A 17,719-nucleotide genomic window follows, 5' to 3' on the forward strand; every position below is an offset into this window, starting at 1 on the left:
CACATGTCCCCGCAGATGAAGTCATCCAACAGGCCATTCTAGAGTCCTGCTGATATTTAATCTCCTAGGCCAGCCAATGCGAATTTGGTTGTCCTGCCTCCCTGTCTCTTCCCTCCATGACTCCTTTAACAGACAGCTCTGCTTACCTTTTCGGAGGGGAACTTCAAGAGGTCTAAACTGTCCATGCTGTTCCTTTGGCTTCTCTTAGGCCTGGCTCCTAAAAAACAACACGGACTTGCATGAAGTGGCTGTCACCTATTGTCGGCATTAATGTCATGCAGATAAAATTCAATCCCCAGCTCCTGTTAACTGGAGTGATATGAAGTCAACATGACAGGATGTTGAAGCTGGGTTGTCCTTGAGATTCAGAACGTGTTTTGTTCCCTCGTTTGTTTTTTCAAACCATTATCGCAGTTCAGTTAGTAAAAGCTAGAGCAGGGTTTCTCAAACAGGGGTCGCCGCTTGTGTAGGGAAAGACTGGTCCCAATCCTTTAAATTTAGTGTCTCTGCCACCTAAAATCGCTGAATGTCACATGGTTCCCACCCAGACCTAGACTCCCGAGAAGGGGAGAGCCAGGTGGGGGTGGGGGTTGTGCCAGGAGTTTTCCCAGCCATGGTGACTATAGCATAGTGGGGACGCTGCATGTATCTAATTGGAAGTTTTCAGGCTCAGAAAACAAAAGCCATGCTGATTCCTGAGAATGGAAACTACAGAGCTTTGTATGGTTCCTGTGACAGCAAATTCATCAAGAGCAAAACTATTCTGATTTCCCACAGCAACGCCCATTAATAATCTCAGATATTTGTATTACGTTAGTGTCCAGGTACCTGGATCAGGATTGAGGTGCCATTGAACTGGGGACTGCACAAAACACAGCGCAAGGTTCATTCCCAGACTCAAAGAATTTACAACCAGTTTAAGACAAAATGCAACTAATGCATGTAATAGACAGACTAAATGGGGTGGGGCGGGGGGGTTGGAGGGGATAATTGTGGGGAAGCAGAGCAGCATTACGCTTCTACAGGAAACAACAGCACCAAGCTGAGTCCAGTTGCATTGCAAGCCTGTGTGTAACTGGGACCCTAATGGTCTGCAAGTCTCAGCTATTCTGGGTGCACCAAGCCTGAGCCTTCCCACTAGCTATTCTGGAAGGAGCTGGGCTGAAATTCTCTTGGGCACACTCAGTGGACGGTTTCCATATGATGAGAAGACAAAGTCCAGGGAATTCTTGTGACTGGCACTGTAATAAAATGTGGTCTCATGCATGGTGTGATATAAGAGGGCCAGGGAGCAGTGACAGAGAGCGTTAGAGGGGAAATATATACGCCCTAGGCTAATTAAGGCGTGATTCCCTGTAGACTAGGGAGGGTTGCTGCAGGCAGGGCCACCCAGAGGATTCAGGGGGCCTGGGGCAAAGCGGGGAGTGGACATAAAAAAAGGCACCACCCGCTGCGGTGCTTGTACTCGCCGGGTGGCACTCCCAGTCTGTGGTGGCAGCGGGTCCTTCACTCGCTCTGCGTCTTCCGCGGCACTAAAGGACTCGCCGCCAAAGTGCCGCCAAAGAATTGGAGCGAGTGAAGGGCCCATCGCTGAAGTGCTGGACTGCCACAGGGTGAGTAGCCAGGGAAAACATTCTTGGCCAGGGCTCACAGAGCCTGGGGCAAATTGCCCCACTTACCGCTCCCCGGGCGGCCCCAGCTACAGGTTAATTGGAGCACCTGTAGTCAATTAAGGCCCTGTGAGGAATCTAATAAACCCTCCCTGCTTCAGGCAGTCAGAGAGGGGAGGAAGGAGAGAGGACTGGAGCTTGGAGGTGTGTTGTGAGATGTAGAAGCCCAGAGAACCGAAGTAAGGGAGATCCTGCCACGGCAGGGCAGGAGACTCCCTCCCCTGAGCATCTGAGGACTGAGGATAACCCCACCTAAGGGGGAAGAGGGTAAGAAACCTGCAGGGGTTGAGAGGGGCTGGGACTCAGAGCAAGGAGCAAACCCAGATCCCTCCCCTGCTTCCCTCCTCTACCACCTTCCCGGGCCACTAGCAGGGCCCTCAGCACCCAGGAGCAGGGGGAAGGGATGGCGTCTTAGCCTCTCCCAAGAAAAGCGCAGGACCCACCATATGAACATCGACCATCTTGTCACAATGGTAATTTCATTTTACTAACCTATATCTAATTGCATTACCCCTAAATTATGTCCTGTCAGCCTAAAATACTTCGACTATGACAGTCCTAAGGCCTCAGTTCAGCAAGACACTGACACATGTTTAAGTCCATCTCTATTCAGCAAAGCGTGGCAGCACCTGCTTAGTTTTAAGCATGTGCTGAAGTCACATTAAAGTCAACAGGAATTCAACACATGCTTAAAATTGAGCACAGGCTGATGGATTTTGCTGAATTGGAACAGTTTGTGGAATTGGGACCTAAATAGAAAGTAAATTTCTCTAGAGAAAAGGATTTTTTTTGTTAGGCTTGAAAGCAAAGAGCGAGGCGAACACCGGGACAACCACCATGTCCCTCCAACAGGGAGATCTGTTGCCTTGCTACAGCTGCAAAGTCAAGGCCAAGTTCTCCGCTGGCACTCGTGCAGCAAAACAGGACTCTATCCCGGAAGCCAGGCAGTTGGCCAGGGTTCAGCCACAGAGCTCACCCAGCTTTTGGGCAGATGGGAGGAAAGGCCTTTGCCACTCTAAGCAACTCGGGTAGAGCTAATTTGCTTTTGCAATGTTTGCCTCCGTCCCTGCCTACTTTTGCTAAGAGACCTTACAGTGCCTCCGCATCTGAAAGCATTAATCATCAGCCGCAGCATTTGCACTCAGAACACGAACAGGGCCCAAGTAAATATGTGCTCGGGTCAAATTCTCTATGGATGTAAACTGACATGGCTCTGCTGCCGCCAATGGCATTGCACCAATCTACACCATCAGAGAGTTTGGCCCACTGTCTATAGAGCACCTGTTCTCTAGTCATTTTAAAGCATTTTGCATACACTGCCCAAGCCCCTCCTAAAGCCCCTCCTGGGGAGCTAACTCACCATCCCCTCCTCCGCTCCCCGCCACCGCCTGGCCTACACTGTACCCTTGGAGCAGGGATCATGGGATTAGACACAATAGGCGCGCAGGAGGTGAACCACGCCAAGGTCACAACAGCAAAGGGCCCTGGCAAGCTCCCCAGGAGTATGAACTCACACACCCAGCTCTGAGCACCGGCCAGCTCCATTCCCATCCCTTCTCAGCAAGTCATCTTGCTAGCAGAGGGCCTCACCCTGTTCCGCCCCTCCCCCAAGTGAACTGTGTCCTCATGCCTCCCTTCTTCTCCCCCCTCCCCGCCCCCGCCTGGCCATCACTGTCCCTTGGAGCCTAGACAGAGCCCAGAGCTGAGACCAAGGTCACACAGCAAGGGCCTGGCAGCCCCAGGAATGCTCACCCCCAGCTCTGAGCACCGAGCCACATTCCCTCCCTTCTCACAAGTCATCTTCGGGCACTGACAGAACCAAAGGGAAGGGTCCTATCACCCAGGCTCCCCCGTCCCCACCCCAAAGCGAAGTGTACTCCTCCCATCCCAGTTACCAGAGTTACCTTCCAGGAACCTCCCATTAAAAACAGAAGGCATTTCTCGGACAACATTCATTTCAGAAGAATCTTTCTCCTGGATCTGCTGTGAAAGTTTGTCCCTGATATCCAGGAGTGCTTTGCACCCTCTAGGTATCAGTGAGACTCTGAGAATCTGGACAGGATTATTATTTCTGCTCCTAGAGAGATTCTCTCTGGGTGCTTCTGTATAAACAGGGAGTCCATATGCGAGTTGAGAAATAGAAAGCGGGAGGGAGGGAGGGGGGAGAGGGCTGTGGTGTTAAGGACCATTCAATAAAGGTGCCCACAAATCTCCACAGCTACCCGAAAACTGCTCAAGGCACTGAACTTTCATTGAAGTAAGTACGCTACAGCCTCCTTCGCTATGTGCAGTGAGGGGTTTGGAACCAAGATCATTATAAACATTTAAAGCAGTTTCCATATTGTGTTCTTGCTGAAGCAATGCCTTTGAGAGGTGAAGTCCAGTGTTCTAAAGCAAGCCCACACCCCAGTGAAACCAAAGAGCAGTGCTCTGATTAGATAACTGGAGATCACTTCTAACAGCCTAAAGAGTCGTTAATTATACACCTCCATCCTCACTGCTTGAGTGTATTTGCAATAGCATTAGACCGTTGGAGATAAAAGCATTAATCTCTGATCTGACAAACCTACCTTTCCTTTGTTACTTTAATATACGTATTCATCTGAGACTTTCCCAGTAATTGGGGTGTAACACAACAATTTGTTTTTTCAGTTGTGGCAATGTGGTCTTCCTTTATTGCCACTAGGATTTCAAATTCAGCGAGGAAAAAGTTAAGAGTTAACAAATACACCTTCCAAATATCTAGTTACCTGGGAGTGAAATTAAAATCAGTTATGGGGCCAAATTCTGAACTCAGTTACCACAATTTTGCCACACTTCCACTGAGTAATAACTTACTCGGCAAGCAGCCCCATTCAAATGAATGGATAAAGAATAAGGTATTGTACTACTCAGTGTAAGTAAAGGTCTCAGAAGCTAGCCCTAAGTTTGGAGTAAATCCACAGAGCTCATTGAGTCTCTCCACATTTACACAGGGGTGCAACCAACACCAGAATGTGGTGTCTTTAATCACACTCAGCCTCAAGAATAGCAGAGACTTCCATACTCACCTAACCACTGAGAAAATGTGAATCCAGCTAATTCTCTTTCAGATGGCTCCAAAATAACTTCGGGGTACACTCAGTCTCGTCCCACAACCTCCGCCAGATTATTTTTCCCAGAGATATTTGTAATTGCCTAATATTCAGCAAAAAAAATTGACACTCTCTTTCTCTCTCTTTCCTCCACTGATCAACAGCAGCAGCCGTGAATGCAAAAGATTGAGCAACTGAAAACCTGTGTCTGTTACTCTGTAGTTTTTTTCTTCTCCCCTGTATTTATTGGCATGTTTACGAAGCCCATTGCAGACTAACGGAAAACCTCAGGGGCATTTCTAAATGCTATCTCTGTCTTTAAGGTTTGAAGAGGTCTTTAATCTAGCAAGTTGAAACCTTTTTGTGAACATCAGCTGAGCAACCTAACTGACTGACTGTATTTCATGACTTATTTTTTTTTTGGAGAATCTGGGGTTTTTGTTTTTGCTTTTTTTTTTTGGATACTCAAGGTCATGGGTTGTTTTTTTCTAAATCATTTAAAAAAAATATCCACTTTATGAGCTAAACAGCTTGATTAACCAATCAGAATCTCTCTGGCTTGATGATTTGGGCTGAGTTAAATGTTTTTCACATTTCAGTTTTTGCGTTTTATAAAACTGGATGCTTCCGCCACCACCTGATCTTAAAGCAGGCAGAAGCGACGGCCTTCATAAAACGATCTGTACTGAGATAAAGCACAGAGAGACATATGTATGTTCTCTCTATGCACATATTTGAGATATACTCATAAATACACCCCCTCTCTTTTAAACCATCTCGTATCTACAAACATCCGTTCTTACCTCTTAACTTTCTCTGCCTCTCACAGACAGCCTCCCATACCTACCTATATCCAACATCCATTCCGACCTCTCTCTCTTACACACATTCTGTATTTCCCTATATTTATACATTACTACTCACAGCCACCACCATCTTTGGGAGAGTTAAAAGCTCTCCCATTTCCTGGAGTGACTGAATTATGGCAAGTAGGTTCCAGCTTTGCAGGCCATTGATCCAGTTGTTTACCAGAATCAACTGAACAGGAAAATCCTGACTTTCTTCCTCTCCAATGTCCAGGGCAGGCCTTGGGAATGGCTCCCCTCATGGGCAGCAGGAACTTCACTGCTCAGCATCTAGCCCACCGGCCTCTTGGTAACTTTGCATCAGACAGTGAAAGAGAAAGGGTCTGGCCCGTGTCTGCAGCGCAGACATCCATTGTGACACTCTGGAACGCACGCTTCCGCTAGATACTCTCCAGCCTCGCTGAAGTGACATTAATAGGTCAGAATCATGGTATGTCTTGTGTACTGACAGGAGGATCCAGACACGTCTCCTGACACCTCTACCACTTTTATCGTCCAGAGGAGCTGTTGAATAATAACAAACTCTTGCCCTGCTCCAGCACCTTCTGCACAGGGCTACGAAAGCACTTTGTGAAGGTGGATATTGGCCCCATTAGATAGCCTAGGAAAGTGAGACCTAGGGAGGTTCAGTGACTTGCCCAAGATAATGCAGGTAATGATGGGCACTGGCAGAGCTGGGTGGGTGGAACCCAGGACAGGAGTAGTTCAAGCCGCTGCAACTTGTCCCTCTGGCACTTTGAGAAGCCGCGGCACTTCATGCTGTTGTTATTTGACCTTCGCTGGTCACAACTAACAACCTTCACACAAGCCTTTCAAAACATGTTGTTTGTGTTTGAAAGGGGCAATATATTTATACTGGCATATGTGAGACATTGATGGACATGTGTTTTATGGATGGCTTTCTAATTCTGTAAACCATTAGGTCTAAACTGACTGACCCCATTTGGGGTTTTAATTTGCCACTCACTGATGTTGAAAGGGATTCCAGTGCTGTGTTTTCTGCAGTGAAATACTTGGGGGGGAGGGGAGCAGATGGGCTTTAGAAGACGACACTTGGAAAAGATGAATTATTTGATTTTAAAAGGCTTTTTATTGCATTTGTATCCAACCAAAAAAAATAGAGGCCCCAGTTCAATAAACATTTACACGTGAGTAACTTTACGCATGTTGTGAGCCACTCTGCACACGTGGGCAGGTCTGCCGGGTTTGCTAAGATTACTCCCAAGAGTAAAGTTACTCACATGCATAAATTGGGACCATTACGAAAGACCCACTTTGCTTGAAATTTGAGACTATCAAACAAGATTGCAAGCGTTTTATTCTCTGCTCATCTTCCAGGAAACATATTGATTCAAATGCTTCCCTATGGAGAATGGAATTTAACAGAACATACGTGTGGTTAAGGAAGCACACATGACATACAAGGAAATCTGACAGTGTCATGAACGGCTCAAGAGCTGCTGTATTTTTGTATGCTCCAGATTTACAGAGATGTCCTGAGGAGAGGATTTTTCAGTCTGGATTAAGTTCATTTTACAGTTCAGGTTGGAGGCGGCTCAGGGCTATGATTCACATTCAGTGAGTTCTGAGCTGTCTCGTAAAATTTCAGTTCCAGTGGTGGATATTATTATTACTATTTATTTGTACAACTGCTGGGGCCGCCCTTATAGGGGCAGGCAGTGTGCAAACACACAGCAAGAGACAGTCCCAGTTTTACACAAGACAAAAGGTCTTGTCCAGGGTCCACAGCAGGCCGGTGTCAGAGCCAGGCATAGAACACTAGTGCCCCAGTTCCCCACCCCAATGCCCTGTCTGCCGTACCCTGTTGCTGGCACTAAGCAATTGATTTCACCAGAGTTTCACCACCATGGGTCGCAGCTGAACCACACACAAGAAACAGGCCCCACCATCCTGGCTCTCAATATGACCTAGGAACAAAACTATAAGAGTCAGTTTGGATGAAGGGATCAAACTCCAGCCACATGTGTGCTGTGGAGGCGGGGGGTGAGGGGGCAAGAGGAAAATATGAGGTTCTCTGCTAGCATGGAACGCAGAAGCTGTCCACAGCCCTGACCCGACAATCTGATCCGTGCAGCTGGGGATCTGTGATGTGTTGCACCCAGAACAGGATGTACAGATCCATATATTTCAATCAATCAGTCTTCAGGATCAGGGACTCTAATTTTATCAGCGAGAGAGAGAGAGAGAGAGAGAGGCCCAAATCAGAACCTCAAATCTGAACACTAAGGTTAGATCCAAATCCCTGGATCGATCCTGTTGGGTTAACAGTCAAAGCCAGAAGTTACCAGTTCTCTGGTCCAGATGCCAATGAAGTCCAAGATGGCAGGCAAATCCTGAGGTCACATCTCACAAGAACATTACCAAAGAGGCTGGACATCAGTAAGGATTCAGCCTCCAATGAAAATGGCAGCGCCTTAGCCCCATCTCTGTACACTGTGAACCTCTAATAGCAGCCAATGCAGCCATTTCAGGTTAGCAGTTTAGTTGGAGTAACGTTACAGTTGTGACTGGGTACGGTTCCCTCGTTCCACCTACCCCTATGGATGGAGACTGGCGTTTATCTGGTGTTCGCTATAGGATCTTGAACAACAGATGGAGGATGGGGAGATAGCATACACCTGTAGGGAGCTGTGGCTCTGCAGAGAGAAGGCCTTCTTCCATCTAATCAGCACTCATTGACAGAGGGAAGCATTTATAGGCACTCCGAAAGCTGTGCCGGCAAATTCCACTGGCAACATGCCATGGATGCGCTTTACTCTGGCAAAGAGGCCAGATGAAGGTAAAGATGAAGCACCCCTTAACTACCCCCTTCAGTGCCAAGGTTTCATCCCAGTGCTTCTCAATCCAAAGAGGGTCCCCCTTGCACTGTAAGGCATGCTTTCCACCCTGGGCCAAGAGGCTATGGAGTGAGACCCTGGGTTTATACCCTAGTGTGGCACTAAGGATGTGTGATTTGGGTCTTTGATTGAAAGGTTCAGCCAAGGTCGCACCTGCCCTGTTTCTACGGGAAGGTTCTTCCCATGATGCTTTTCAGGAAAACGAGCCACAACCCCTGTGTCCACCTTGCCAGTGCTGCAGTCCCCAGCCATTGTGCTGCTGGGTCAGCTGGTTGCTGCCATAACAGCCTTTGAACATCCCGGCAGCACTGCAGGTCACCCCGAGCCACGGTTGCGCTGGTTCAAGGCGCTCTCTCAAGCGTGCAATATATGAAAGGCAAGCAGAAGAGGAACACGTTGTAAGATCACAAGCACGAGGTATTCTGCTTGCTGGTGGAAATAGGCACCACTGCCATCCTCTCACGCTCTGCCCTTTGTACGCACTGTTTAATTGCAACAGGCTGGGGAGGCGGTATGCTGAAGGGAAGGAGTCAGTACTGACTCGGAAGGAAAGTGGGGGCTGGGAGAGCTACGCTCTTTTAAAGACACCCTCCGTCTCAGACTGGCACCTCGGAGCTGCAAGGCTTTGATAAGATCCTGCAGAATGTGCGTAGCAGTGACTCAGGGAGCTGTTTAAGGAGCTCTCCTTGAGATGACATGTGCTTTGATGACTCCTAGGCTCCCCCACCTGCGGGGAGCTGCCTACTCCATCCCTGTTAAAGACAAAGCAAAGTCCCCTCTGGAAATGTAACGAGCGGCAGTTCTATTTGTGGGACAGGGACATGCCAAGCCCCTGTGGGGAGGCTGCGCCGGATTAAACCTGGCAGCGAAGCTCCACAGAAATCCAATCTCTAAAGGCTAGAGGGCTAGGATGTTCTTCTACCCTCCCTCTCTCTGGCTCTCGTGGCAGGGCCGCAGTGCAGCTCACGTGGTTGGCTCAGTGGCTTGACCCAGTGCCACCCTGGGCACAAGAGATGCCCTACAGTGCGCCAGCGTCTCCACAGATCACCACAAAACACGACAAGCTTTGGCTTTGGCCCTTGGCACCCTTCAACGTTCACTCTTTCAGGAGCCGCTTCTCTCCCCCTTGGGGCCTGTTCCAAAGCCCAATGAGGTTAATTGAAAGACTAAAAGGGGTAAAAGGGATTCGAGCCTTGGGGTTCAGGACCTGTGGGTCGGCTCCTGAAAGGGGCTTGCCAGCCCCGTGCTATTTGAGCTCCAGCCCAGCATGCTCCCCGCCTCCACCCAGGGCATTTAAATTGCCCGGCTGGCAGATACTGATATAGGAAGTGTCAACGACGGCACAGCAGCCCAGCCACAACACCCTTGCTGTGCGCAGTGACCGCCGTAGTGCAGACCTGCCGTGTATGTTTGTCCAGCACCTCGCACAACGAGGTCCAACCCTTGGCGAGGAGATCTAGGCACTACCGTAAATACCAGTCCCCAAGAACAGCTGCCCGGTTTTTGAAAAATCGCACACAAAACGGGCCCTGTAAAAATAGACTTGGCTTTGAGGGATCAGAACTGCCCTGAGACATGGTCTAGTGATTGGAATGCACACAGCGCGGCTCTGATCGCATTCTGACGACACCTACCAGGGAAATCTGTGTCAAGCTAAAATGCCATCATTACAGCAACCTCTTCAAAGGGAGTGGGGGCGAGCGCAGCAGGGGGGTGGGAGCGGGAGCCTGCAGCAGGAGCAGCAGCTCACTTAGGGCTTTAATTAGTCCTCAAACACATAATGGGTACGGCTCCTGTAAATCCACTTGACCTTTCCTATTATCAACACTCCTCCCAGTGGCTGACAAAGGCTGGCACTTGCTTTCCCAAGCACCATTGCCCTGAGATAGCACTACACAAATAATAATGGTTATTTACAGTGAACGGGTGCTGACCGGCCTCACAACACAGAAACCGAACTGCTGGCCAAGGCCACTAAACCCCCGTCTCCTATACCTGTAACCATGGGATAGTGACTGGGGATTTCCCCTTTTGACTTGGTAATGGCTGCAAGGTTTGGGGGAGGAGAGGAGTCCTGGGATCTCCTGGCACTTCAGTGGCTGAGTGAGTGGGGAGGAAGCGCAGTGAGACGGTAGTGGCTCAGCTGGCTTTCAGGCAGAACATGACTAGCTCTGGTTAAAGTATTTGCAGAGGGGATGATGCTGGACTGAGCCTCCAAAGGGTTCAGTGCACGGTGCTAGCAAATATTGCTTGAGGAACCTTTGGCCAGTCTCTCTGGGCCTTAGTTCCCAACCGATATAGTGCGGATGATGAGCATATTCTCTTCCTCTACACACACCTTTTTTGGACTCTGAGCACTTCAGGGAAGGGACTCTCTCTTCCCCTAGGTCTGTGCAGTGCTCAGGTCTCCAGCCTTGTCTCTGGCTGCTACAGGAAATAAATAATGACTGTGCCGGAGCCTGCAATGTTCAGAGAATCCAGCAAAAGTTTACTCCCCAAAGCCAGGTGCTGGACTCTTGTGTCTACAGAGTTATAAACACAGGGACTCGATATTTTCCCTACCCAAGCAAATAAGACATTTCAGGGTGCATGTACCGGTGTCTGAGGTCTGCACCCAGGCTAGGAAAAAATACAGCTCAAAATCCAGTGGATAAAGATGCAGTGACAAGAAGCATGAGATCGCCCCGTGGATAGGGGCCAGGATCAAACCTGGCTGCTTCCCAAGTCTAGCTGGACTCTCCTCCTAAACGCTGAGTTCCAGGACAAGGGTCTGCATTCTGGGCTCTTTCCTCAACATACCAAAAGCAACTATCTGGCTGGGAACATCAGGTATCCAGCCAGAGCGAACCCATTTCCGCTGGGAAGACAGGCTTCCAATGTGTTTGTGCTGCCTAGCTCTGAAGAGCTGTATTCACTGGCATAAAGAACAGCAAACAGTTGAGTCAATATCAGAGCCTGAATGTTATCCCCAAACTCCCCACGATAACAGCTTTGAGGGATTTTTTCCCCCATGACAAAACTGTTCCTTTAAGATAAATATAATATACAACAACAACATCGCACCTCTCAACCAAGCAGCTTCTCAGCTGCTTCATTTGGCAGGAGACGCACCACAATGTTGTCACCCTAGTTCTACGCCCTCCGGCAGCCTGGCTCAGAATAGCATGAATAATATTTCACAAGTACACGGCCCCTGGGAGCCCATCAGAGCTCAGCAGCCTGTGTGCTCCTGGAAGCCAGCCACCTCCATGATGGGCAGCTTGTGCTCAATGCCTTACGTAACTGGGGGAGTGAGTGAGGGGCAGGAAGGTTGAGGGAAATACTGGACAGGACAAGCTCTGCCTTTCCACACTGCCATGAAATCTTTGATGGCCACACGGGACAGGCAGGACTTGAGATGGGAAAGGCTCCTCTGAGACTGAGATCACAGACACATCATCCCCTGGTGAAAAGTGCATCTGACCTGCAGAGAAGTCAAAGAATGAGGCTATTCATTGCTGGACTTGGGTATGAAATGATTCCGTTTCTCATGGACTCAAGTGTTTGTTAAGGATTCGGTTTCTCTTTGCTTGTGGATAAGCCACTGAAAGAGACTTTCCTACATAACTGCCCCTACGCACACCCAGCTGCCCTATAATGCATGGCTTTTCCGTCAAAGTTTTCAAGGAAGCCATTCAAGAAGGAGCGAGTACTCTTTTGGGAGGCTGCACATCTTTAGTGGTAGGATAGAGGGATTCTGTCCCCTAATCTGACTCATGTGCATTTGGGTAAAGCCCTGTGCCTCTGTTTCCCCACCTGTAAAACCAGAGTGGACATCTGGCTCCCAGGCAGGGCTGCGGGAGGTGGCGGAGGCTTGCTGGCAAAGTGTTCTGAAACTCGAGGGAATTCATGAACCAGTACGGCCCAACCAGCAAAACCAAGGCTGGGTGGTTTGATTCTGGAAACCAGATTCCAGCCAAGCCCCTAACAATTTTGCGTGGCCAAAAACAGAGTCAGGATGGAATCAAAGCCTGGAACCGAGAGAACCGGGAGCTGGATCTGAGTCCATCTGGAACTCTGAAAGCATCCAGGAGATTCACCTCTCGACTGGGCTGGGGGCCTAGATGCGGCAGTGCTCCAGGATCCAGCGTGACAGCAGGATTGTTAGGCTGGTGGTGAGTGGCCCCACAGGGCGGGAGTGGGAGGGTTTGCTTTGTGTTGATCAAGAGCAAGCCCCAAGGGCCATTCAAGGAGCAGCAGGGTTGGACTCAGAGGAAGAGAACCCTACCTGTCATCTGAAGGGGAGGGCATTCTCTTTGGGGCTCCCCAGGATAGCGGGGAGACAATAAGGTAACCTCAGGGCCCTGGGAGGACCAGACAGCCCCTTGGCCTGCTTCAAGAGAGCTTAGAGCTTCTTACCCTGTGATTATCAGCTTGTGGAAATAAGCAAGAGATCAAAAAGGAGCCGAGCCTCAGCTAAGCAGTGACAGGCTGTAATTAACACGGGTGGGGGCTTCTGAGGCAGCTAAACAAGCACAATTAAGGCAGCTGTGTCCTCCAGACTGATTCAGGGTACAACAAACAGCAGGTAGTCCAGGCCACTCATAGTTCTGCAGTTCCGCCTCCAATGCCCACAACACCAGTCCCTGAAAAGAGGCCCCTGACCCATACTCCTGGTGCTGGCTTCTCACGCCCACTGCCATGCGTTCGTAACACAGGTCTCTTATTAACAGGGCACCGTCTGGCCAAGGATCAGAGCTGCTTTCTTCACAAAGACATCAACCTGATGAGAAGGAACCAGCCGCTAATGGGGTGGCGCGCGAGAGAGCTCAGTGACCAACGGCTGCTGTTCATCTCGGAGAATCCACCTTGAAGCATCCCGTGGCAGTGCATGACGGGAGGTGGGTGGCGGTGCCAGACTGTGGGCTCCCCCACGGGGAGTGTCATCAGTGTTACCCACCCCGGGGAACTCCCACTCGCTGTGCTAAGCAAGGTACAGCTGTCCTGAGTGCTCGTCTACTGGGCCAGCCCTTCTGCTCACATAAACCAGTGAGATTCTGTGGCCTGTGTTGTGCAGGTGGTCAGACTAGATGATCAAAATGGTCCCTTCTCATCTTAAAGTCTATGAGTAAACCAGTGAAACTAGCATAGAAGTCAATGGAACCATAACAATTAACACCATCAGAGGATCTGGCCTTACTCTGTTCACTGAGATGATAAAGGAGAGACCTCGGTCATCAAGTCGTCTCTGTAAAACACTTTGAGTGATACAGCATTAGCCCCTTCTCCGCTGTATTAAACTCTTCCCCATGAAGGAGGAAGCAAAAAAGTCTTGGAGACAAAATGCCCTCTGCACTACTCAGGCCCTCAGATACTGCAGTGATGGGGCCATAAAAGTACTTAGATGAGGAATTTCTCTTTACATCAATTATTTTTTCTTTACTATAACAAAAAAACCCAGCAACCCCAAACCATGGCTAGGTGCTTTAAGCTCTTGATAGCGAGACCAGTGTCATTCTGTGTGAGTGAGAAAGAACCATTTGTCGTCTCCTCTCAGATCCCCAGGCACCTGGCCTGGTGGGTGTATTCTTACATTTAACGGTGCTATGTATTTCAGTTAAGAACATCACAACCATGGCCATTTCCCATGCTCTTGGCTGGACAAGGAAACTGCTTACTAAACGTGAAACTTTGAACCAAACACAGCATATACCAGGAAGCCAAGATGCAGGTGTAACGGTAACAGGGCTCTCGTGCTACCATCTAAAGATGGACTCCTCCAATTCAAAGGTAAAAACTTTTATGAGGGATGAAATATTCCCACAATTATTAGCCTTTCCCAGAATTAGAAGTTTGGAAGGGTTCCTCAAAGGTGCCATGGGAGGCCATAGGAGGCATCATCTGACATCTCCGGCCATATGTACATGCATATGCCATGGGATGCCAGAAGAGACATCATCTTGGCTCATCATTCTCTCTGATGCACCAATCCCTGACAGCAGAAGACAAGCTGAGCAATCTCCTCTGACATCTAGAAAAATGAACATATTCGTTTCATTCGCTCATTGCCTTCCACTGTGACCTGAACAAGACTTGCTGTACTATACACCTATGTCGGAAAGGAGATTTGTTTAAGAACAGAGGCAACTGGAGCTAGTTACGAAGCAGGCTAGAAGGGGAATCAAGGATTCTGAAACACAGGACACATCTTTTTAAATGGTATTAAGACAGAATTGGTGACACTCTCAACTGAGCATCCCAAACAATTAAAATCTGAATGGCTTTAGCTAGAGGCTCAATCCCCAATGATTATTTAGAATAGGCTTGTGGTTTAACAGCTGCATAACGAGACAGTAATATTCCTGCATCACCAGTGTGCTAGTGCTTTACTGGAAGTTGCGTGGGAGAGGTTCCCTGCCCTACAGAGCTCACACTATAAATAAGATCGTTCAGTCTAAATATCTATTAAACAGCTGATTGATCATCATAAACCAGACCAGTGTGTGTTCTCCCTCATGCTTGGGTCAATCAGAAGTAACTCTTGTGAAATCAAGGGAGTTTCACCAGTGTCCAAGCTGCCTAAGCCAGAGAAGAATAAGGTGTAGACAGTTGGCATGGCCACAGATGAGCAGTACTTCCAAAAATCAGGCCCCTTATGTAGCTACGTATGGAGGTAGCAGCGTAACATCAGGCACCTAAGACTGACAGTGCTGTGAGTGTAGTCAGGAAATGTGAATGATCCTTGGGCAGCTGGGTTTGCTAGATGAGGCGGAGGCTTTCCTCAAGTGAGGGCTAGTAGGAAAGGGTTAAAATCTCTCCAAAGCTCTTGGGTAAAGGTGACTGGTTTTTTTGCGTGGTGCGATCTTGAATCCTTGCAATTTAGCTTACTCTGTCTGAACTGCAGGAATGGGTCTGGCTTCCCACTGAAGTTATTCGCTACCTGCCCCTGAAACGGGATTACAGGAAACCAGTCTGGAAGGAAGCTCGCAACAGGGCAGCAGAGGAAAGCGGGGATCCCCAGGCAGACCGCTTGCTCTCTAATTAGTGACACACTGTTCTGCACAGTTCAGCATTAGGGACCAGACGCCACCTAGACAGCTACGAGAGGCCACCACTAGCAGGCTTTGCTTTCCAGGCATTCTGAGCAGCTGTCAGGCTGCGGGGCAAGTGGACCCTGGACAGGACATTGTTCTGCACAGCTCTCCACATGCTCATGAGTCCTCATCTGCAGCATTCTCTGCTGGGCCCCTCCCTGGGCAGAACAGATCAGCTACCCTGTTTGGAGGTGACCTCCCTGCAGCACCAGGCTCTAAACACTCACTGATCACCTGGCCCTCAATAACTGCAGGCAGTGGCCCCTCGTATTCCTGTCCAGGCCCTCAGCCCTACCAATGCAATCTCGCTGGACTAAGCGCCCGGAAGGATGAGGGAATCATGCAAGGAGACAAGCAATAAAACTCTCCCAGAGCCCAAGCTGTCACATGCTGGCCCCTTGCTCTGCTTCCTGACCAGTGAAAGCACAAACAGTCCTGGAGCAGCTTTCACTTAAGGGATGCACTGAAAAATTCCAGCTAGCTAGCTGGCTGGCTGGGACAGCTCTCTGCCTTCTGTCTAGCATCTCCACCCCCTTTTGACCATAACAAACCCTCTTCCTTTCCCATCCCTCTGCCCAGCTGGCAGGTTTCCCCAGATCCATTCCAATTTCCACAAGGGAGAGAACAGCCACTGAGGAGCTGAGGGGAGTGAGAGCCAGAGCTCTGTAAGGCCCTGCTCTGTTTAATGTACCAAAGAGACCTGAGCGAACCATTGGGGGGAAACAGCACCCACTAGGCATGTGGGAATCATAGCCTAGTGGTCTGAGCACAGATATAGGACCCACGACCTCACAAGTTCTAATCTAGCTCTGAAAACGACTCCCCTCCAGGACCTCGGATGAGTCATTTAACCTTTCTGTGCATCGGCCTGCACAGAGATCAAACTCACCTTCGTCACAGCCATGTTGCGCGGATCGCGAAGTGCCATGTGCTGTTTAGAGCAGAGCCTGAAAAACAAGGCTTCGCCAGGCAGGTCCGAGCCAGCTGTGCCCCTGCCCAGGGAGCCATCTCTCTGCCTCCGAGTGGTTACACCCCACCCCCACCCCCAGTCTCTAACGGGAGCAGTGAGCACACATTGGGCTGTTTATGCCTCCTGCTCTCTGGATCCCATCCCAGCACAGGACAATGTTTTCCATTGTTGGCAGCTGCCTTGGCTTCCCCTCACTATTTGCACAGCAGGTTCCCTTCATTTTCTCCAAGAAGCAAAAACCTGCCAGTAACCAGCTTTTAACCTGCCCCTCCTGCCACAAGAGGCTCTTTGGCTTCATAGCAGGCATCCCACCTCGGGTAGAAGCCCCTCTGAACAGCCCTGCCAAAGGCCATCCCCAGCTAAAAGGAACTGACTGACAGCTCTCTCTGCTGCCTGCCAGCGACAAGGTTAAAACGCTGGGGCCAGTTGGACGTTTCAGAGCTGAAACCTTTTTGTCATTTCACAGAATCCCAGTGCTACACAACACAGTCTCACCTCTCTCTCAGTTGGGCTCCAAAGTGCCCTGCGGTGCTCCGGAACAACGGGAGCCATAGGCAGCCACAAGGGTTCACCTGTCTTTCTCCCCTGGGGTATCTGTGAAAGAGGCTGGAGCCCAAGCCTGACCTCCCTCACTGAAAAACAGAACAGGTGCAAGCTGTGCAAGGTTTCCCGCCTGGTCCCACTTCCCACGCCCCCAATCTGCTTCCACGAGGCCCGTCATCTTCCAGGAGCGAACAGGACATATGGTTTCCAAGGCCCGTTCTTCCCTCAGTCACTCTACTGAAAGTGCCAAAGTGGTGCCAGGTGTGAACACATGTGTCATAAACAGATAGCTAAGGGTTAATGTCTCTTTCACCTGTAAAGGGTTAACAAAGGGAACCAAACACCTGACCAGAGGACCAATCAGGAAACCGGATTTTTCAGAGCTCAGGGGAGGGAATGTTTGGCTCTATGTCTTTCTCCGGCTCTCAGCTATGAGAAGGGTCTTTTTCTATCTTCAAGCTTCTAATCTTCAGTTTCAAAGTTGTGAGTACAAAGGTAGAAAAAACAATAGGCTGTTTTTGTGTTTACATGTGTGTAGTTGCTGGAATGTTTTGAATTGTATCTCTTTTTGAATAAGGCTGTTTATTCATATTTTTCTTTTAAGCAATAGCCCTGTGTATTGTCAACTTGATGCAGAGATCATGTTTTTATGTCTTTTTCTTTCT

The 17,719-nt window shown here is 49.3% G+C and overlaps 1 protein-coding gene across 5 annotated transcripts in view; it reads right to left on the reverse strand.

Moving 5' to 3' along the window:
• The window catches only part of GPSM1 (G protein signaling modulator 1), a 157,000-nt gene that overhangs the window by 45,376 nt on the left and 93,905 nt on the right, over positions 1 to 17,719 (reverse strand). For all 5 annotated transcript variants that reach the window (XM_032767558.2, XM_032767557.2, XM_032767556.2 and 2 more), the window contains one exon: positions 147 to 217. In XM_032767558.2, coding sequence (XP_032623449.1) covers positions 147 to 217 — 71 coding nt within the window. The remainder of the gene's footprint in view (positions 1 to 146; positions 218 to 17,719) is intronic.

Source organism: Chelonoidis abingdonii, chromosome 24 (assembly GCF_003597395.2).
Source record: "Chelonoidis abingdonii isolate Lonesome George chromosome 24, CheloAbing_2.0, whole genome shotgun sequence".
In the NCBI taxonomy this organism is placed as follows: Eukaryota; Metazoa; Chordata; order Testudines; family Testudinidae; genus Chelonoidis; species Chelonoidis abingdonii.